At 38.8% G+C, this 22,678-nt stretch overlaps 1 protein-coding gene across 1 annotated transcript in view; it reads left to right on the top strand.

Moving 5' to 3' along the window:
- LOC121067060 overlaps positions 1-15,134 on the top strand; it is a 55,448-nt gene extending 40,314 nt beyond the window's left edge. The window contains exons 11-15 of the mRNA XM_040551097.1: positions 4,346-4,372; positions 5,495-5,542; positions 10,597-10,641; positions 14,091-14,138; positions 15,037-15,134. Of these exons, the coding sequence (XP_040407031.1) occupies positions 4,346-4,372; positions 5,495-5,542; positions 10,597-10,641; positions 14,091-14,138; positions 15,037-15,134 (266 nt within the window). The remainder of the gene's footprint in view (positions 1-4,345; positions 4,373-5,494; positions 5,543-10,596; positions 10,642-14,090; positions 14,139-15,036) is intronic.
- Positions 15,135-22,678: the final 7,544 nt, after the last annotated feature.

Here is a 22,678-nt window from a genome sequence, read left to right as displayed (position 1 = left end):
CTAATAGTAGGGGTTAATTATTAATTATACTGGCAAACCATGGCATTTTAGGAGGGCATACCTTAACCATTTACCTTATTGTCACCACTATCCTCATAAGTCATGCTGAAACAGTGGTCCAAGGAAGTCTGTGGTGCTGCACAGACCAAGACAAACATTCCCACTAGTACAGGGCACTTGCTGGAAGTCCAATTTCTCTGCTTTCTTGCAATCCTTACAGATAAAATTAACAAATCACTTAATATTTTGTAACTCTTGTTAATGTGGGATGGTAGTTCCATAATGTGTAGAAACTTGGACGGATACCCTGGAGAATGCTAGGTTTGAAATAAAGCAAAAATGTCAAATGGACTCAGTACCGAAATTAAGAGATTCTGTAAGCCTTGTGGCTTACATAGCTTTCAGTTTAGAATAATCACACACCAGCTCCCTCTATTTATGCCACCACCATCACTAAAAAGGCACTTCATACTTTCTTTACTTTGACCCTTCCTTAAGGTAACTATTGGCCATACACTGTCAAGGCAATGTCCTAATCTAGCACAAGGTTCTTTACAGGAACCTTACTGCAACTAACCTGTTCTGTGAAAAGTCATTTTTTTAAACATATATTCATTGGGCTATTTTTTCCGCACAGTATGCCAGCTGCTTAACCAGCCAGCAGGACTTGAGAAGGAGACATGTGGAGATATGGCGGATCAGGCCTGCTGATCTAGAAATCTTGTGTGAACATTAGATTGCTCCCATAAGTGACAAAGAGTAGGGAGGCAAGTACTTTACAAAGGCCCCCACTGCTCTTGAATGGTGATATGCCCTGATGAATCCCTTTGCATGATATTTTTATTGTTTTCCAAAATTTTTATCATCTGAGACCTTCTGAACTTGCCAAATGTAAATAATATATTTTATTCTGCTTGTCATTTTGATAATACAGTTGTTCCACAGTCTGAAAATCCTTGCACTTGACTAGAATAAAACTATTTCCTTCAACCTCAAATTAAAAGTGCATTCATGATTGGCAGAATGAGGTAGCATCTTAAGTTCTTGAAGACCACAGCATTCCCAATGAACTTTGAAAGAAGAATATTTGTTAGATTGTCTAAGAGCCCATTTGTTAAGTTGTCTATAGTTGATTTTAAGGAAGAATAGTTTTATCTAGCCTGTGTAAAAGAACCAAAATCTCATCCTTTGTCACAATGTATAACTGTGAAGATATAGGCACAAATCTTGAGCATTCCATTGAAAGACTCGTGTTGATCTTGATTGCTCATTTGGCCTGTAATGTTTTTATAGATTAATATCACGTCTGTATTCATCTAACGCCCAGTCCGTATCCCATTAAAGTGTCCTTGTGCTCTCTTCCATCTTTGGGGAACCAAGCTCTAATTTAGTCTAATGGAGAATAAATTTCTTATTTATAGTATAACTACATGATAAAATATAATTTCATCAGCTACATAATGTATTATTATTTTGTTATTTTTCACTAAAAGAAATAGTTCTGATGTTGCTTTCACTTCCTGCACAACATATTCTTTCCTTACAGACCATGCACACATCTAAATATATTTGTTGTCTGAACATCAAATGACTGTTATCCAGATGGAAAATAGACAAGTTATAACCAAAAAGCATGTTCTGCCTTTAGCCTTAATGATTTGTGGTTCAATAAAACAGAGGATTTCTATTCTGAACCCATATCTGAAGCTAATTTACAAAAACATGCCATACATAATTAATACCCTTCTGGCATTCAGAATAGCAGACAAGAGTCAAAGAAAACTTGAAGCAAATGTGAAAAACAGCAAGATAACCAGCAAGCCCAAGTCACCAAGATTAATTTAGAATGACACAAAAGGAATTTCAAAAATGTTTTTCTGAGGTTTTCTGATAATTCCATTGATCAAGTTCAGATCTCATACAGCTTCAAGTATTTCATCAAAACTTCATCTGTTTTCATTAGATCCATATCTGAACATTTTCCTCCCCTAATATGGCTTAAGTGTTAAACAAATGAAGATACAGTACTTAGGACCAATTTTTCTAACATTATGAAAACCAAGGAGTTATCAAGGCAACAAGTAGTGACATCAAAACAATTGTTTGAAGTGATAACAAGAGTTCATCTAATCCAAAACCCAAAACACTGAACACCTAGGGAAGAGTACAGGACAAAAACAGTCACATAGCAGAGCCTCTGACCTCCCATGATCTCAGCTCAGACACTTCCTAAGCCAGAAATAGCATCTTCATGTTTAACAGTGCTTGGTAGTTGTTTCTTTAATTTGCATATTCACTTTCTGAAATTATGGAAATTTTCAACAACCACACATTTTGTAGCATGGCATTTCACAGCTTATCTAGGCACTGTATAAAGAAACATTTAAGCACAATATTTGAATAGAACTGCTTCAGTTTCAGTGCAAGATAATACATGAGATGAGTGAGAGCAGCAGAACACAGCCTTTCATTTCTCATTCTTTAAGTTAAATACCACATAAAATGTAAATAAACATTCTAGAAATTTGACTAGGTCATTGACATTTAGCATTTATCTTCTTCCCATTTTCATTAAGTCAGTTAATAATCAGAGTACCTGTGTTACAGATAATTGTGATACTGCAAAGAAAAGGAGCTAAGGTTCTTGGGATTCCATCTTGGGGTTTTTGTTTCCTTCATAAGTTGTTTAAATGACATCTTTGATGAGATAATATGACACGGCAGAAGGATAGGATTCATGTTGAACTGACTGAAATCATAGCATATTTAGCAAAACAAATGTTTATATATATATATGCTATGTTTTAGCATAGCTGGCTTATCCTGCAAAAACTTTTAATTTTAGATCATAATTTTTCATCAAAACATGTAGTAGAAAATTCTCTGATTTGTTTTTACCTGTATTTGCTATGCTATACCAGGAAAAGAAGGCTGGGCCTACCTCTGGCTTACCTCTGTCATTGTAGGTAGTTTTTGAAAGTGTAACATGACACAGTGATATAAGTCATTATACCAGTTCCTGAAGTTCAGATTTATTTTATTTATATATATATATTTGCTATGAATTTCCTTTAGTAAATTGGAACCTGTAGCTAGGTGAGCATATCTCACAAAGTCTTTTGACGTGATACAGAGAATCACCTCTCCAAATTTCAGACATATTTCACAGATACTCCACTACAACAGAATTTATCTAAGCTTATGAACAAGCATATCCGGCTAATTTGTATCTTTATTCTCTACTACCCCAAAAACTGTTCCATTGTTTTTACTTTGTTCTGCATGCCATCCCCAGCTATTGTCTCCTTACGTCACAGTGACAACTGGGATTAAACAGAGACTGCATATAAAATAAGAGCAGCTTTCCCCTGCGGGAGAAGCAAACAAAACATAAACCCATCTGCACAGCAGCTCTTTACTTTCTGTCCTGCGTGGGAGCTGAGGAGCTCAGTGCATCGCTGCCCAGCAGCTCAGTGCAGACATGTGGCTCTCATGTCTGGGCCTGCAAAGGTAGCTCATCCCCTGCACTGCTGCATCTCCGGGGAGACTGCACTTACACACATGGCAGGCTGTTATATATGGGTGTCAGAGTCTTCATGTCCTGAAAAATACCTTCCTTGCAAAAGTTAAAAAGAAAAATCCAGCTGGTGAACTGGGCCTGAGCATTGGGTTTCCTTCTGGAGCACCGGTAATAGCACTGGCCATGGCTCCCTGAGCTCTCGCTTTAACTGACAAATGTTCTCTTATAGTCCATGGAAAACAAAATATATATGAAATTACACAAAGTTTAAAACTGTAGTTCTGAGGTGCTGAGTCTTTTTGTTCAGATGTTCCCTAATAATGTTTTCAGATATTTCTTTCTGCTCCTTAGAATGTAACTTATCTATCTGAAGCTCACTGACCTTACTGGGGCAAGCGCACTTGTCAGGGCCTCTTATGAGGTCTGGTTTAGTTTAACTTAGGTGTTACTTCTTCATTCATCTGAACTTGCACCATCTCATAATGGGCACCTCACTTAGCAGTATCATTGCCCAAGGTCAAGTATATACTAGGTCACCATTAGGGAGGGCAACTCAGGTCACCGAGGAGACGTGGAGGTCTGTCGGAAGTAGTTGTATCAAATGCTAGCTCAATGAGGAATTTGAGGTGTTTGTGGTCCTGAAGTGTCCTGTTAAGTGGCTGGGGTGGGTAGTATAAACAAGAATATGTTAATTGTTGAAGATTTTAATACAGAGTTCACTGAAGTTTTTTTTTTAATCTCTCTACAAATGTAATGAATAAATGCATTAAATCTTGCATTTTAGCCATGCAAGTATTAAAGTACTCTTTTTTTGTTTGTTTCTAGGTACTTTAGAGAAAACTCATGAACACAGTAAGTAAAAGTTATTTAAGAATACTGTTACTTCAACATTTAGGAGGAAGGTACTTTTTTACATTTTCGTAGTTTTAGCAGCTGAAGATGAGATTTTGATCTGTGAAACTGGCTTTCAGTGACTGTAATGCAGGACTACGTGTGTTTCACAGGTCCCAAAGTGTGCAGAAACCCCTTTCCAGTTCAGGTTTGGGTAAGACCCACCTGTGCCTTCTGCCTCCATGAGAGCATCTCACTGGAAAAAAATTGTGGGGGACACGGAGTAGGAACAGCCTGTGCTATTCCTTGGCCTGGGCTCTGATCCATACAATGGAGGAATTTACCTCTTGGTCTGCTGCCACTCTGACCTGCTACACAATTTACATGTAGCTGCTGTAAATCAGAATGAAACATGATGAAATGTGTTTTTAATATTTCCTCTGAAATTCCAGAGCTTGTCTATCCCATAATGATTTTTTTTGTTTTGTTTTGTTTTGTTTTTTGGATATCACTATTTTTAGATAGCACAAAATTACATACAGTTTATATTGTAATACAATATAATATTTATAATTTTTATTGCTTTACAATATATCAATGGAAACCAGAAAAATTGGTTCCAGGCTAACAGAGGAATATGAAAAGCTATTTTTTATTTATGCAATATACTAAACTTCTGTTTTCCATTCTATATGAGACTACCACACTCCTATATAATAATAATAATAATAATAATAATAATAATAATAATAATAATAATAATAATAAAGTTTCCATAATTCCTGTATTAAGCATTAAGGAGAAATGTTTTATATAGAAGAGAGGTGGTATCAATCAAAACTAGTAGTAGCAGCATTTCAATTTTTTTAAATTTATATATTTATTTTTTAAAAAGGAATTTTGCAATTTCTTAGGCAACACAAAAAGTCAAAAATCACTTTTTATTTGGCATTATTTTCATTTTGAGAAAGATTTTCTTAGAAAATTAAAACCTTTTCCCAAGAAATGTAGTTATCAAAAATCAAGTCTAATGTTAATACATAATGCAAAGTCATCTTTTAAAAGCATAACGATTTTTTATTATTATTTTTAAAATCTAAGAATTAAGAAGCCCTCTAACATGGTGGTTCTTCTCATTTGCAGAACCTGCACATATTAAACATGAAAAACCTCTCTCTCAGATGAAGCCAGGTATGTTTGGTAATATAATTTCCAGTTACTCCTGGCTCCATTCAGAAAGGATTTGTGTGGTCTGCAAAACTGGGAGACTTCCTTGAGCTTTGTGCTTTGTGTCATTGGCTTTTTCAAAATTGGTTTGGGAAAGGAACAAAAATAAGGGTGAAATTTATCTAAAAGGATTAGACTTTGACAGTTTTTCGTAGCTTCTGTGACTCTCTCTCATTGGTGCATTATGACATAAAGCATTGTCAGAAACAATTCTCCCATTTTTCAGTGCTTTGAAAGGGGGGTCAGTGCTGCCTTTTAGTACATCAAGGAAGATTATTTGGAATTATCCCATCTCAACTTTTTCTGTAAACTAGATGTAACATGAAGTGAGTCTCATCACAAAGTTGGAACTACTATCCCCCATGGGTATATGACAGCCAGATCAAAGGCAGCCTCTAGATTATGGGTCTCAGAAGAACAGGAACTGGATAGTTAAAAAAATCTTGGGTTGAGTATGCATTCAGGTAACAGTAACTAACCAACTATAATTGGCTGCAGTGATATGGACGGGGTCCCCCTTCAAACCAGGGCTTTGTGACTCTTCATACCTCTTGAGGAGGAAGAAGGGGATCTGAAGTTTGGTCTGGTTTAAAGAAACAAGGCTAAGAGGATATCCTCATAGAAATCCTCATCTATTGATGCTCTGCTTACATGGCTCCTGAGCGGTCTTACTGAATGCTGTCAGCACTGACAGCAATGTTCAATGTTAAGCAGACAGAATCGTTTTGCATCATTTCTTTTTCCTGAATTTGTTTTAAAATATCAGTTTCTTCTACACATTTACTGTTTTTCTCATTTGTTTTTATAACATAAAAACAAACTACTTGCAAGTTAAATATTTCATAGACAATTTGAGGTTTCCTGAAAGCCTTGAACAGCTGATTTTGTGAAGTTGTATTGCTGTTTGGGAGTCAACGCTGAAAAAAAAAAAAAAAAAAAAAAAAGCAACATTCCTCAGGTTTATACATATTCAGATCTACCATAGTGCTTCAGCCAGCAGGTAGGTGCAAGGGGGTCTGGCTGAGGCAGGAATGCCCAACTGAGGAAGCCACCCTGTCCAGCTCTGTGCATGATGACAGGGGTCAGCAACAGCCTATCTGTGGGTCACCTAGGCAGATGGCATGACTACTCACCCTCCCAGCACAATGAAACCACGTCTAGCTGCACAATTAGCCTGTTTTGATCCAGATACTAGCATGAAAATAAATTTCCATTGCAAGGCACTTGCCAACATCAGAGCATCTTGTCCCAAAGCCTGTGCCTCAGGCTGATTAGGAGTTTGCTCTAGTACAGTATATTCCAGATTAAAGCCCTTGGAATTTAAATGCTTGAAGAAAAAAATAAAAATAAAAAAATAATAAAAAAAACTTGCTAAATTTCCTTTACTGTAAAAGATCTCTTCTCAGGTGATTAACGGTTGCTTTGGGGAGCAGTGGCTGTTTTGAGTTTGATGACTGCAAGTATTAATCTGCAGGCACAGGTGGTAATAATGCTTCTGCCTGCTGTGTGCCAATGAGTGCTCTTGAGTTAGCAGACTGAATTACAAAAGCCTCATTCCGTACAAAGCAGTGGCCTTCTTTTTCACCTTGAATCAAAGCAGCTTCAAACTTTTATTCCTATGCATCCTGCCATCAGATTTAGGAGTATCATGTGACTGAGAAACTAGAGAATCTCAGAAAATATATTGATCCTGTAGGGAAATTAAAAAGGGATTTGGAGGTGGAGGGGAGCAAGTAAAGCAAGAGGATTCTTTCCTGCTGTAATTCTTCTGAAACTGCCTGAAATACACAGAGAAATGTTTACAGCTTTATACTTTTTCTATTTAAATTAGATACATCAAAACAAAAATGAATATTAATGCCAGTAGTGCTGCAAAACTAGAGCTCTGAAGAAGAAAGAAATTCTCTCCAATGAAATATTTCAGGACCGTAAACTTTGGTCATATTTAAAATCAGAACAAAATCTGAATTTTTCAGAAATATTCACAAAAAAAGATAGTGGATTTTCTGTAGCTTTATGAGGTCATCAATTTATTTATTTGTTTATTTATTTGCTGTATTCCTCATAATATATTAAATATAAAAAGTAAGAGATATAAAACCATATTATAAAATTAAAACATGAAGTATTTCTTCTTTTCTTGTCAAAATGCTATGTATCATTCACATCAGATGTGTTTTGTTGTTGTTGTTGTTGTTTTCACTGCTTTTTTCCATACAGAAATTTCAGTGAACTGAAATGATTTTGTGAAACCTCCTGATTTCTTGAAGTGTGTTCCCTTGTAGAGTGTTCTTAAGTTTTGCTGATGTGATCCTTCAGTCTTTCTTCTGGTTACAACTAATTGCTAGAAACTCAGACAAAAAGCTATACAGTCACCTCCTGTAGATCTGCCAGGAGACGACAAGCTGCAGCCTTCAGGGTGTTCTCCAGTGGAATCAGTAGATCAATGGTTACTGTACAGTTAAGTTGCAGAATAGGTAGGTAAGAGAATACTGGAGAATTATTGTGTTTATTTCCAGACGAATGCAAGTCCTCAGGTCTGTTCAAGATACTCTGTTTTCAGAAATGAATTTGTTTTGAAAAGAAACTCCCTCCCTTACTTTTAAATGGATCAGACTTACCATCCACTCAACGACTTGTTTGGTTGACTCCTAGAGGTACAGGGTAAGCATTGATGTAAATTCTCACCAGAATTAGAAAAAGCAAGAATATCCTATTTGGTGTTGAAAAGAGCAGGAATAATACCCAAAGAAAGAGAAGACACGAACTTGTTGAGTTTTACTTGTCATTAATCCAGCAGATATTACAGGGCCTATGTTTTTAAGTCAGCAGTCCTTGGGAGTTTTTTGTTGTTGTTGTTTATTGGTATATGGAAATCTTAATATCCCAATCTAAATTAGTGAAATGCATTGCTAATATGCAATCATCTAATAAGCTCATCTAAGAGCAGAAAGAGAATACTTTATCTCAACAAGTTGCATTTTCAAGCTGCTGGTTGTGCTATAACAACATTTCTACTTTCACAGACAGCCATGAAACGGAGATGAGATTTTTTAATTCACTGTTTTCATAAGAAGTTGACAATAACGATAGCTGAGTAAGGAGAAAAAAAGCCCTTAACTTAATATGAGTGAAGAGAAATTAAATCACCACCTACCAGATGACAACTGTAAAGCATAGCAATGCAGAGCTATGTTTCGTTTCCAAAGAATAGAAAAGATCAATATAAATGGAGCTTTATTCCTCCCTGCATTTTTCCCCCATCAGTACTGATTTCCTACCAGAAACAAAGCAAATAAATAAATATATAAATAAATAAAAACTATTGCTGTATGTTTTCTGGTTCACATGTGCACTGTTGCTTTGTTTCATGCTGCAATGTTATGGATGAAAAACAGAGACCGTACAGCAACAAGACTGTTTCTCTGTCTATTGCCTCATGATAAATGTCTTTTTAGTTCTGTTTGGCAAGTGTATACCTCTGGGAATCTGAGAGCTAAGTTAAAAAGAAATGGGCACAGACAAAGAGATGAACCTACTCTCTGCCCTCAGGGGAAAAAAAGAAAAAAAAATCTCTGGAAGTTACATGCTAAATTCAAAGGAAATGTTATGTATGTTGAGACCACTCAACATATTTCCAACCACCATCCCCTCCCCTGTGCCTCCCCTCTGTTATCTCATTTAAGAACATCTGGCTGACAGGCTGGAAACATAGCTCCTGTTCAGCAGCCAAGTAGTTCTGTGCATGCATAGGCAGATTACCCAGGAGTATTTCTAGTCAGCTAGCACTCAGATTAGTTGAATGGCTTCAGGGGACAAGATATCCCTACCTAACCTGACCTTCACTCAGTTTATGTCATCTGATGCCTGGCTGAGGTCTTGAGGGAAAGGAATGTGTCAGAGGCATGTGGCTGTAAACTGCTTCCATCAGTGAGAGGAAAAAGAAACACATTCTGAATATGTCTGAACAGTATTTAAAATGAAAAGCAGTGATATATGTGAATGTGGAAAGGTAGGGGTTAGGAGATAAGTTTGAATTCAGGTATGGGAAAAGAGAAAATGGGAGCAGAGCTATGAAAAGATTGGGAAAAGAGGAAAATTCAAGTCAACCGAACTGGCAGAGTAGAGATCTGAAAAAAAAAAAATGTTGCAATTCCCATCTGACTGGGCTATTGGGCTTTAGACAAGGCCCTGCCTCATCAGGTAGTGCAGCCCTGCCTGTGCCTCTGCCTGAAGTTTCATCCCCCCGGCTGGAGATCCCTGGAGGAGAGGCAGCTCAGGTCTGGTAGCTGAGGCTGACATGGTCCATGTCCTCTGGACCATGTGAACTGTGCTGAGCACAGCCAGGGGCAGGTCACCAGCATGTGGACTTGGACAGCCTTTCTCATGATATTAGCAGAAGCTCAAGGCTTCTCTAAGGTTTTGTGACAGATATCCAGCTGGGTCTATCTAGGTAAGACAGTCCAGTAGCATGTGTCATGGTCTGGCATTTAAACTGATGCTGCCCTGTGTGGATGTGCCTGTGCAAGTCAGCATGTGCCTGGGGGGTCTCCATACCTTTCTTGTGTTCAGACTGTATAAATGTATAAATTCATAGATATTTGTGGCTAGGCAATATCTGAGCTTTCAGGGTCATATAATACTAAATTGTTGAATTTAGACACATTAGCAGGGTGAGGTCCACAAAGTTATAATACTTGTATTATTAGACATACAGTTTCCACCTGAGTGCCTATCTGAAAGACACGACCAGGTATGTGGCTGTTTTCGGGTAGTTGAGACATCAGGCACAGTAATCTATTTTTCCATGGTGTATGATCTCACCATGCAGCCAGAACTCATAATGTATGCATGCTGTTTCACAGTGCTACAATGGAGTAGTGATGCTAATGGCGTGCATTTATTTTGTCACTGTGAATCATATGTACAATATCATGTTTAGAAATATTTTTCCAGTTATATCTACCTATTCTAACACAGCATGAATTTCTAATTTTAATGCGGCTTTCACAATACAGAGGAGAAAATTAAACAACCAAAGACAGCTCCCACTGAGAAGTCAGGTAGGAACAAGTCATTCTTTCGTGATTTATGGTGGGGGGAGGGGGTGTTAAACACTGTTCAGAATTTTTCTAATGTAGTGTATTTGCATTACAATCAGTTGTTATGGTATTCTGAAATATGTGACTGAAAACATGTTCTCAGAGAAAATCCAGCAGACTGGCAACTGCAGATGCAGTTTTAAGAACAGTCTTTCCAATGACAAAGCCAGTTCAAGGTGTTTCAGCCCTGGGCTGCTTGTTCCAGCCTCTGTGCCAGAGCTGGGGCAATGAAATGGAGTGGAGCTGTAACTCAGATCTCTGAAATGATCCCCAGTATAAGGCATTGCAGGTTTTTGTTTGGTTGGTTGTTTTGTTTTGTTTTGTTTAAGCTCAGAACTTTCCAGTGACTGAATTTACAACACAGAGAACAATGCACAAGTAGGGAGTGGTGGAGGAGGATGAAGCACCAGTTTGATTAGGGACTTGGATGGATCTTAAACTGGCTTTCTCATGGGGAAAGTGTTTTTGGAACTAACCCAAGGTCTTTGGGACCTTATACATTTTGTGATAATAATGGTTCAAATAATGTTGACTGTTATAGAAGCCCTGAAGAGTCATCAAGGAATTAGAACAGTCTCATCATCACCAACAGGTTACACAAAGCTTTTTTGAAGGCTTTTTCTAGATATCAGCCTCTTGATTTCTACTTGGAGTAGCCTTTATCCAAACATAGAATGAAAGATTGCCAAATCTTAGACAATTATGCCAAATCAACAGATTTTTATTTGATATGATGATGGTGGTGGTGGTGGTGATTATGAATATTTTCAATAAAATAAAATAAAATGCTGTTTTGTATTAAACTGAATAGTGCCATTTGCTATCTCATTTCCATTCATATTTGGTATGTGATTTTCCTGTTTTCCTTCTCTTCAGTATCAGAATAGATGCAGTACAGAATAGTATGATTCTGTCTCTAGTTGTGAATATTTATATAATTTCTTGGTTATACTGCTTTCTATAAGCACATGATACTCACATGATAATCTATCATTTTACTATAAAGTAATGTTTTACAGCACTGTTTAACCAGTAAAAATAGTTTTTATTTTTTTTTTCTAATCATAAACTGCTGTAACTTGTTCAAAAAGTTATGTTTTTGTTAATAGAGTCAGAGAAATTGCTGTCAAATTAATTTTTGAATTTTTAACAAGTTAGAAATTAGTGGTAGGCAAACAAGTTGGGAGAATGATGAAATGGCATCTTTGAATCTATTAGATTTTCACACCTACGTTCACAATTATTTTTAGGGTCAGCTAGGTTTTACTTTTAGTTTTTGAGAGAAATGGTTCTGGAGCACACAAACGCGTAACTATGTTAAATGACAGGATACTACATTATTTCAGCAGGAGCAGATAATTAGGAGGACATGCAAAGGTCTAAACATGTTAAAAAATATCTGGTTTTGGGTTCCTGAATGTTGTACATGTTTATATGAGTGACAAAAGCTAAGAACAAATAAGAACTGAACGAAAATAAAATATTTTAATATGAAAAAAAAATCCTCGTTGTATCTAAATATTATAATTTACCTTCTTTTGTCTTCTGTAGCCCAGGCAAAACCAGCAAGTATGTGGTACCTAACTTGATCAGAAAAATTCCTGTAATATAACTGTGTGGCTTTTTTTGAACTTAATATATGGACTTAATATGAACTTAATTATGAACTTAATATATTTGCTTAAAACTATGGTGTATGTATCCCCATGCCTTACATTATTTTCATTTAACATACTGTCTTATTGCTATTTAATAGCCTATTTAACATAACCAATTGCTTCAGTACAGGAGTCAACTTATTCTACAGTTCCCCTATCACAGGACTCAACAAAGATTTAATACAGAAGTAACAAGCTTTCAGAATATCACTGTTAAGAATTAGTTGTGTTGAATGAATACTCAAGCTGAATTAAAAAAAAAATATATATATCCATGTTTTCCTAATCATATTAATATTTTTAATGTAGCTGCATCTAGCATTTTTCTCAGTCAAGAAGAACTGAAGAGTCCATACATTAAAATACCATGCAGTCTGCATGTTGATTTTATGTATCTTTCCTACCTTCAGCATACAAAGATAAACTGAAAAATAACAATAATAATAATAAAAAAAAACAACTCAGTTCAGTCCCCATAGAGTTCCACCCCCAAGAAAAAAACAGATGTGGGAAAAAATATGACTCTCTGAAGATGTAAGTTTTAATTCACACCTCATAAAACTGTTTCTTATTTGAAATTCACCGTCATGTCTTCATCTCAGCATTACTTGGAATATATCTTCACCTGAAATCGCTATTGCTAGATGTTCAATTATTCGTCAAATGGCAGAAGGGTTGAGGCATATTGCCCTTTTTTCAGGGGCTGCTTACATGTTAAACATTCTCCATGTTTTAACTCCCTTTGCATCCTTCTCATTGCTCAAAAAATAACTGATACACAGACTTTTAGCTGTTGGGGACATCGCCTGTAAACAAGGCTGGCATAGCTGTCCATTGATTGTTCAGCTCTAAAATGTATTGTGGTCCCTATTTGCATGCATTTGGCATAGCTGCTACTTGCTGTTCTGATGATGTGGGTTTTTTTGCTTGTTTGTTTGTTTGTTTAATGTATTATTATTTTCAATTCCTTTTAAGTAAGTGTGTCTTTGGTATAAATTATATAGTGCTAGTGCTAGATAGACCTCTTTTTTTTTTTTTTTTTTTTAACAAAGATTTTCATCCTTTCTATTTCCAATAACCCCAATAACCTAAAATAAAGTCTCATAATTTCCTGTAATAATTAAGAAATTGAAAAGCATGGGAGGGGGTCGGGGGAAGGGAGTAGTACATGGCCTGCAAAGCTGTGCTAGTTCTCTTATTTTCCACAGTGAGATAAAATTTATCCATACAGAATAGGATGTCTTCAAGACTTTGGGAATTCAGCTCAAGTATGTCTGACTCAACATAAAGGTCAAATGAATGGTTGCTGAGTTTGCTCTGTACTCTCCTTTCAAATAACGTAAATAGAGAGTGGTTATAAATTACATTTCAGAAATGGAGGGGAATCTCTATTAACTGACTTCTTCTTTAATATATGCATATAACTCTTACTAGCATTAATTGCAGCCATATATGTAAAGCTTTGTGCAATACTACTGAGCTTCACTGTTTTGATGCAGATCCCTTAGAGGATAATCTGTTAGTAACTAAATATTTGTCTTTTTTTTTTTTTTTTCTGAAATAACAGCATGAAGCAATAGAAAATTAATGTTTATTCCTGAAAAATATACATGCAATCCTTATTAGTTAAAAAAAAAAAAAAAAGAGAAAAAAAAAAAAAAGAGAAAAAAAAAGAAGGAGAGAGGGAAAGAGAGACATGCAAAACAAAGCTTAGAAACACGGTAATTTTGTTATGATGTTTCCTTTGTCTAGAGCATGAAGCAATCAGGCATGAAAAAGATGTTCCAACTACAAAACCAGGTAGGCACTCCTGCATTTTATGCATTCATTACTTTTGAAAGTGTTATTTAAACAAACAGTAAAATTCTATTGCATATGACAAATGTCAGAATGAACAAAATCATGGTCTTGTGAGGTATTTTGCAGAATCAAATTGCCTTGACGTGTCATACCATAGCTAAGGTAGCACAGTGCATATTTACAATGCCCTTTGTCATCTTCTGAATATATATATGTATATCAAAGGTTAAGTTTCTGTTCCTGTAATTCCACTGACATTAAATAAATTATGCCAGCAAAGAATCGGAACTATTATCCTAAGGTGTTTATTTTAAATGGTATCATTTTCCAATTTTTTTGTTGGTATCTGTATTTATATGGACTTCACAACCTTCCTGCATGAGTCAATTTCTCAGGATCAGCAGCAGTTTAATTCTCCTCCATAGCAAGGTGTTATATGATACTCTGTTCAGATCATGACCCGGCAATAGCTATAGTTTATGATAAATGTCTCTGCATATCATAATTCCTACGCAGTGTCTCTTGTATAAGACAGAGCAAAATTGCTGCAGTTATAGAAAGAAGCACAGTTCAGTTTCACTGTGAATCAGTTACCATGGGTTTAACAAATCTCCACTCTTCTCAGTGAAAGAAAATAAGTAAAGAATTAAAATTCTTATTGTTAGTATTATTCATCCTTAACTCTAGTACAGCCATTATTATGTGTTGAGAAAAACACCCCTACTGTTATTATGTCATTAGATCGTTATTAATTACATTAAGATTACTAAAAATGTTTTGATATACGGTAAATAAACAAATAAAGCCAAATAAACAAATAAAGCCATTCTTCACCATAGAAGCATTCAGCTATATTACACTGTTCTTACTATTTTTCTTTCCTCTTTTTACTTCCCAGTCAAACTGAAAACAACTGCAAGTATGTGTCATGTCTTGTTTCCTATGGAACATAAACCTGCTTTTCAGATGCATGTTGTCTCAATTCACGTTTTGTAATTTCGTCATGTTAGATAATGGTATTTCCTTGCTTATACTACAGGTACTCTTAGATTGTACTCAGTCTGCTAAATAACAGCTGAACACATCAAAGCTAAGCACATTTGTAATTTAATGCTGTGAAGCTGCAACTCTCAAATTCTAAAAAATTTACTATTTATAAAAGTAAAGGAAATTCTGCTAGTAGCATAATTGATGCTCTGTTGATTTTAGATGAGTGCAGACATATCATTTATCTTTATATAAATATATCATTTTATTAAAAAATATCAAAATGGCATGCAGTGTAACTGAATTAGACAACCTTTTCAGGACTTATTTTACTGTTTGGAAATGACTTATTTAATGAATTTTTTTTTTCGGCCTTGTTTTAATACACTTTGTATTTAATTTTTAAAAATGAAAGAGGAGAAAGGAGTATTCGGAGGAATTTCTTGCATAATAAAGTCATTGGATAATGTCCTTGTAAAGATCAGTAAGACTTCTGAATGGCTAAAGACTGAGATCAATGTTTATTTTAGCAAGTAATTATGATCAGACAACAATCAGAAGGGCAGTGTTTACACTGAACTCCGATTTGTTAACATTTTGAAGTATAGATCTTCATAGATCAATTAATTGGAGTCTCTTTAGGAGAGGAACTTTGATTTATTTCCTGATTTGTGCCTGGCACATCAAGACCAAATCATGTGTTATTCTGCTGCAGAGTACCCAAAACTAAGATCAAGCCCCAAGAGGCACACACCTCTTCCTGCTTCATGTCAGAAGCTGACAGCATGGCAAGGCAAGCTACTTCCATTAAGCTTACTAAATTAATCTCCCAGGTTAGGTGCTGTAGGTTAGACAAGATGAATACCTGCTCTTAAACACCTGTCAGAAGACACAGTGCTGTTCTGAATCCCAGCTCCAAGAGGAAAGGGAGAACATGAAGCATCTGAAATGTGCCTCCACTGAAGGATCTTCTGCAATCCTGAACTGTAGTGTTGAGTTTTCAAGTCATCATTGCAAAACTATTATTTCCCATGAAGCTACTGGTGTTGTGGGTTTTGTTTTGATTTGTTTTCATTTTTGCCAATATGTTAGGTAATTTTTTCCTCTATTTGATTCCATTATTCATATTTGTTCAGTCTTTTGTTCACTGGATCTGTTCACTGACATTATGTCTTCTGCACTGCTTTATCTGAGAAACCCCCTGATGGCCCTCTTTTCTATTAGAGACTCTTCAAAGATTTGTGGCTAATACCTCACTCTCTCTGCAATAAGAGTCATTTTACCCAAAATCACTGTCTATAATGTTTTTATATCGAGAGCTATAGTACCCTGACATATTGTCAATATAAGGGACAGCCAAGATATTTTCTCCTGACCTTTGCAGAGGGATATTTGTACCATAGTCTTATACTTATATCCTGATGCTTGAAATGGTTATAAAGGTTAACAGTACCTTTAGAAAAAAAAAAAAAAAAAGTGAGAGAGAGAGAAGGAAAGAGAAAAAAATGGTTTCAAGCAGATCCACAATCATACACAAAAGTAATTCCGCTTACACTGCCTATTCTGAACTAACCATCCTTGAACAGATCTAGTTCAAGATTTTAAGCATCAGTGCTATCTATTTTAAACTACTTTCTTTCCACTTAAAGAAGAGTTGGACCACTGTTTTCTTTATTTCTAAAGTTGTTTAGCTTTGCTTCATACGTTTCTCAGCCAGGTGTACAGTATGCTTGCAATAACGTAAAGATAGTTATTATGTAATTCAGCATGAACTATAGTCATGGACACAAAATACTCACTGACTTTGTAGTTTGGGTCTAGTAGGACTGTAAAATAAATTCATACTTTCACCCTGGGCCAAATTTATTCACTCATTATACCCGTGAAATCTTATTGTAGAAGTAAATGGAGTTTAAATTGGTAGAGTTTATATCATTAAATGAGAGAAAAGCTATAAACAGAAATACAAGGTTGAGTCTGAATAGTCCCCACAGTAACGCCAAATATATTTTTATAGTAGTTTGTGAATTAGCATGCAATTATAAAAACAATTAGTAAATGATCATATTTCCATTATTTCTGTTTTAACACACATGAGAGTCTTTGACAGCAATTGATCCTATATCAGATTTGAATTTTTAATAAAACTTATAATATAATCCCTGTACACTCACTAAAGACTCTCAAATTCTGAGAGGTTGCCTTGATCAGACGACAAAACTGGTGGCATTTCTTACTTATGCAAGAATACCAAACTTTATACCACAGCGCAATCAACAGGAAAGCCATGCAAGCTGATGTTTTAATAAAAGTCTCTGCATTGGCCAAACTCTGTTCCTATTTAGTTCTGTAAGGAGGTTCATGATTGGGGCTGATGTTTCCCAAAGACATGAGAGTAAGTGGGAGCTTCTTGATGTGATGGGAGGAGAAAATGTCCTCTGTACTGTATACACCAGAGGGTCTAACTAACGTTTTAGGTGACTAGTCCTCTAGTACCTTGCTGTCTAAGGGAATCATTAATCCCAAATTAGGATACATGCATGGCCGGTCCATGTAAAGACAGTGACCAATGCTTAAAATAGGATCTACAGGAGGTAGACAGTAATAATTTGAATATAAGCATTAGAAGATGCAGAGAAAACTTAGCCTCTCCAGGTCCCTCAGAGTTAGGCAACCACTCAGTTAAGGAGTCAGAGCATGAACGCCTTTCTCAGTTTTGGTGACTCAGGCAAAATATTTTTTCTTTTGAAAATGAGAAGAGGTATTAATCCACTACTCAGGATGCTGCAATGTATTAGTTTTCAGCAGTAGTGGGCATGACCATAAGGAGAATTGTAAATATTAAAGGACTTAAGCATGTTAGCATTTAATAGCAGCAAAACTAGCCTTTGCTGAATTCCTGCGGTGCTTTTCTTGAGCACTTGACATTTATGAGTCTCCTTATGAACCAAGCCCTGAGTAAATGTTTCCTGGGGTTTGTTAGTGAAAACTATACTTAATTGCTCAGTCTTTCTGTTGAAAAAGCACTAACTGAAAGATTTTTGCCTTGGTGTGGGTTCTCATCAGCTGTAGAACCTCACATTTATCTGAAGCCAAAACTCAGCAATGAAGTAACACCAAGATAATTCAATCAAAGGAGACCCTGAATTATTTTGTGAATATATTCAGTTATTATCCAGCTCTATGTTCTGCCTGGCTAGCGAGGCCAGTATTTCCTTAGTATAACATTCTAAAATAAAACTAGGACTAAAAAAGTAGTGAGGGGTAAAAAAATCTTGGATTCCATATCACAGTATAATTTATTCCTTTGATTTCAAAAAAAAGTAAGGATAGTTTATACCAGGGAATTTCTATACCATTGTGTTGATCAATTGTCATTAATTATTATAGGTATTATAATGGCACAGGAATATATGCTTCTTTTATACTAGGTACTGTGCAAACATGTAATCAAAATTTTTTCCAGTTCTTAAGAGCTTTTACTCTAAAAAGGCAAGGCAGACTGATGATGCAGGAGAAAGTTATACAGAGGTGAATGCCATCTATTCAAGGTCAGTGTCAGTCTTTGGTTGAGAAGTGTGGATGATAAGAAAAGAAAGGTAACAACTAAACTAAATATATTTTTTGGAAAAGAGCATAGACAGCTATATCCTTGAATGCACATTTAAAAAGAACTCTATTCAAATATTCACTTGGCTAAAAGCTTTGATTGGCAAAGTGTTTGCATTTGCAGGAACCATCACATGCTGGATTATAGTACTTCAAAGGGTAGGACTCAGCTTTCACTGTGAAATCTTGTGTACATGCCCATTGTTAAGGCATATTTCTTTGCAAATTAATATCCTGCAGAAAAGTTGCAGATGAAAGAGGAGATCTATTTAAATGGTTACTTTTCTTTAAAAAAAAAAATTAATCATGGTACTAATCCTCATATTCTTTTCCTTCCCTCTTCATCTTCATTTCTGATTATTTTCATGAAGAGCCAACAGGTGAAATTCCAATAACAGGTAAATATCAAAATTCTCTGCTATTCTCTGCTATGTCTTTACCTGCGAGTTGAGGAGGAATGGAGACAGGTCCCTTCTCGACCTCGCAGGAGGTGCCCTCCCCTTCCGGCACTGCCTTCCCAGGTGCCCTTGAACAATAGGTTTGAGGCCCTGGAGCTTGAGAGACCGGTGGGTGAGGACGAGGTAGGAAGCCTACCCAGGAGGATGCCTGAGGTGAGGAAGTTGGCTCCATGCCTCAGGACTGCCTCCACCAAGAAAGAGAGAAGGGTGATTGTTGTGGGCGACTCCCTCCTCAGGGGAACGGAGGGCCCTATTTGTCGGCCTGACCCCACGCATAGGGAAGTCTGCTGCCTCCCTGGGGCCAGGGTCAGAGACGTTACCAGGAAGCTTCCAAACCTGGTTCGCCCCTCTGACTATTACCCGCTTTTGTTAGTCCAGGCTGGCAGTGACGATCTTGAAAAGAGAAGCCTGAAGGCTATCAAACAGGACTATAGGGGGCTGGGACAATTGGTGGAGGGAGCGGGAGTGCAGGTGGTGTTTTCGTCTATCCCTACGGGGGAAGGGAGAGGCACGGAGAGGACATGGAAAGCTCACGTGGTTAATAGGTGGCTCAGAGGCTGGTGCCAGCACAGAAATTTTGTTTTTTTTCACCATGGGAGCTTTACTCGGCACCTGGCCTGATGGCCCCAGACGGGTCCCTATCTCCAAGGGGAAAACGGATCCTAGGCCAGGAGCTGGCGGGGCTCATAGAGAGAGCTTTAAACTAGGCAAGAAGGGGGACGGGGCTCAAAGAAGGCTTGTTGGAGCCGTGCCGGGGGAAACAATGGCTAGGCTGGGGAAGAAGGCGATGGCCCAGCTGAAGTGCATCTACACTAATGCACGCAGCATGGGTAACAAACAGGAGGAGCTGGAAGCCATCGTGCAGCAGGAAGGCTACGACTTGGTTGCCATCACGGAGACGTGGTGGGACCACTCCCACGACTGGAGTGCTGCAATGCCTGGCTATCGGCTCTTCAGGAGGGACAGGCAGCACAGAAGGGGTGGTGGCGTGGCTCTCTACATTAGAGAATCTTTTGATGTTGTGGAACTCCAGGCTGGGAATGATAAGGTTGAATCCCTGTGGGTTAGGATCCGCGGGAAGGCCGGCAAGGCTAGCGTCCTGGTCGGGGTCTGTTATAGACCGCCGAACCAGGATGAGGAGACGGATGAGGAGTTTTATAGGCAACTGACAGAAGTTGCAAAATCGTCGGCGCTTGTCCTCATGGGGGACTTCAACTTCCCGGATATATCCTGGAAACACAACACGGCACAGAGAAAGCAGTCTAGGAGGTTTCTGGAGAGTGTGGGAGATAGCTTCCTGATGCAGCTGGTCAGTGAACCTACCAGGGGTGGTGCCCCGCTAGACCTTCTCTTCACAAACAGAGAAGGACTGGTGGGAGATGTGGTGGTCGGAAACCATCTTGGACAGAGTGACCACGAAATGGTAGAGTTCTCTATTGTTGGCGAGGCCAGGAAGGGGACCAGTAAAACTGCTGTATTGGACTTCTGGAGGGCTGACTTTGAGCTGTTCAGGACGCTGGTTGGCCGAGTCCCTTGGGAGGCGGTTCTGAAGGGCAGAGGAGTCCAGGAAGGCTGGGCGCTCCTCAAGAAGGAAATCTTAACGGCACAGGAGCGGTCCGTCCCCACGTGCCCAAAGACAAGCCGGCGTGGAAGAAGACCGGCCTGGCTCAACAGAGAGTTGCGGCTTGTGCTTAGCAGGAAAAAGAGGGTTTATAATCTTTGGAAAAAAGGGCAGGCCACTGAGGAGGACTACAAGGATGTAGCGAGGCTGTGCAGGGAGAAAATTAGAAAGGCCAAAGCTCATCTGGAGCTCAACCTGGCTACTGCCATTAAAGACAACAAAAAATCCTTTTACAAATATATCAATGTGAAACGGAGGACTAAGGAGAATCTCCATCCTTTACTGGATGCGAGGGGAAACCTGGTTACTAAGGATGAGGAAAAGGCTGAGGTGCTTAATGCCGCCTTTGCCTCAGTCTTTAGCGGCAATACCGGTTGTTCTCTGGATACCCAGTGCCCTGAGCTGGCGGAAGGGGATGGGGAGCAGGATGTGGCCTTCGCTATTCATGAGGAAATGGTTGGCGACCTGCTAAGGAGCTTGGACGTGCGCAAGTCGATGGGGCCCGATGGGATGCACCCGAGGGTACTGAAAGAACTGGCAGAGGAGCTGGCCGAGCCGCTTTCCATCATTTATCGGCAGTCCTGGCTATCGGGGGAGGTCCCAGTTGACTGGCGGCTAGCCAATGTGACACCCATCTATAAGAAGGGCCGGAGGGCAGACCCGGGGAACTATAGGCCTGTCAGTTTGACCTCAGTGCCAGGGAAGCTCATGGAGCAGATTATCTTGAGGGTCATCACGCGGCACTTGCAGGGCAAGCAGGCGATCAGGCCCAGTCAGCATGGGTTTATGAAAGGCAGGTCCTGCTTGACGAACCTGATCTCCTTCTATGACAAAGTGACGCGCTTGGTGGATGAGGGAAGGGCTGTGGATGTGGTTTACCTTGACCTCAGTAAGGCTTTTGACACCGTTCCCCACAACATTCTCCTCAAGAAACTGGCTGCGCGGGGCTTGGACTGGCGTACGCTTCGCTGGGTTAAAAACTGGCTGGATAGCCGGGCCCAGAGAGTTGTGGTGAATGGAGTCAAATCTGGTTGGAGGCTGGTCACAAGTGGTGTCCCCCAGGGCTCGGTACTGGGGCCGGTCCTCTTTAATATCTTTATCGATGATCTGGATGAGGGCGTCCAGTGCACCCTCAGTAAGTTTGCAGATGACACCAAGCTAAGTGCGTGTGTCGATCTGCTCGAGGGCAGGAAGGCTCTGCAGGAGGATCTGGATAGGCTGGAGCGATGGGCTGAGGTCAACTGTATGAAGTTCAACAAGGCCAAGTGCCGGGTCCTGCACCTGGGGCGCAACAACCCCAAGCAGAGTTACAGGCTGGGAGATGAGTGGCTGGAAAGCTGCCTGGCCGAGAAGGACCTGGGAGTATTGGTTGATAGTCGGCTGAATATGAGCCAGCAGTGTGCTCAGGTGGCCAAGAAGGCCAAGAGCATCCTGGCCTGTATAAGAAGCAGTGTGGCCAGCAGGTCTAGGGAAGTGATTGTCCCCCTGTACTCGGCTCTGGTGAGGCCGCACCTCGAGTACTGTGTTCAGTTTTGGGCCCCTCGCTACAGGAAGGACATGGACGTGCTCGAGCGAGTCCAGAGAAGGGCGACCAAGCTGGTGAGGGGTCTGGAGAACAAGTCTTACGAGGAGTGGCTGAGGGAGCTGGGCTTGTTCAGCCTGGAGAAGAGGAGGCTCAGGGGCGACCTTATCGCTCTCTACAGTTACCTTAAAGGAGGCTGTAGTGAGGTGGGGATTGGTCTGTTCTCCCACGTGCCTGGTGACAGGACGAGGGGGAATGGGCGAAAGTTGCGACAGGGGAGTTTTAGGTTGGATGTTAGGAAGTACTTCTTTACCGAAAGGGTTATTAAGCATTGGAACGGGCT

This window comes from Cygnus olor, chromosome 3, assembly GCF_009769625.2.
Source record: "Cygnus olor isolate bCygOlo1 chromosome 3, bCygOlo1.pri.v2, whole genome shotgun sequence".
Taxonomy (NCBI): Eukaryota; Metazoa; Chordata; class Aves; order Anseriformes; family Anatidae; genus Cygnus; species Cygnus olor.
Note: the sequence above shows the minus strand (reverse complement) of the source record. Positions and strands in the feature narration are given on the sequence as shown.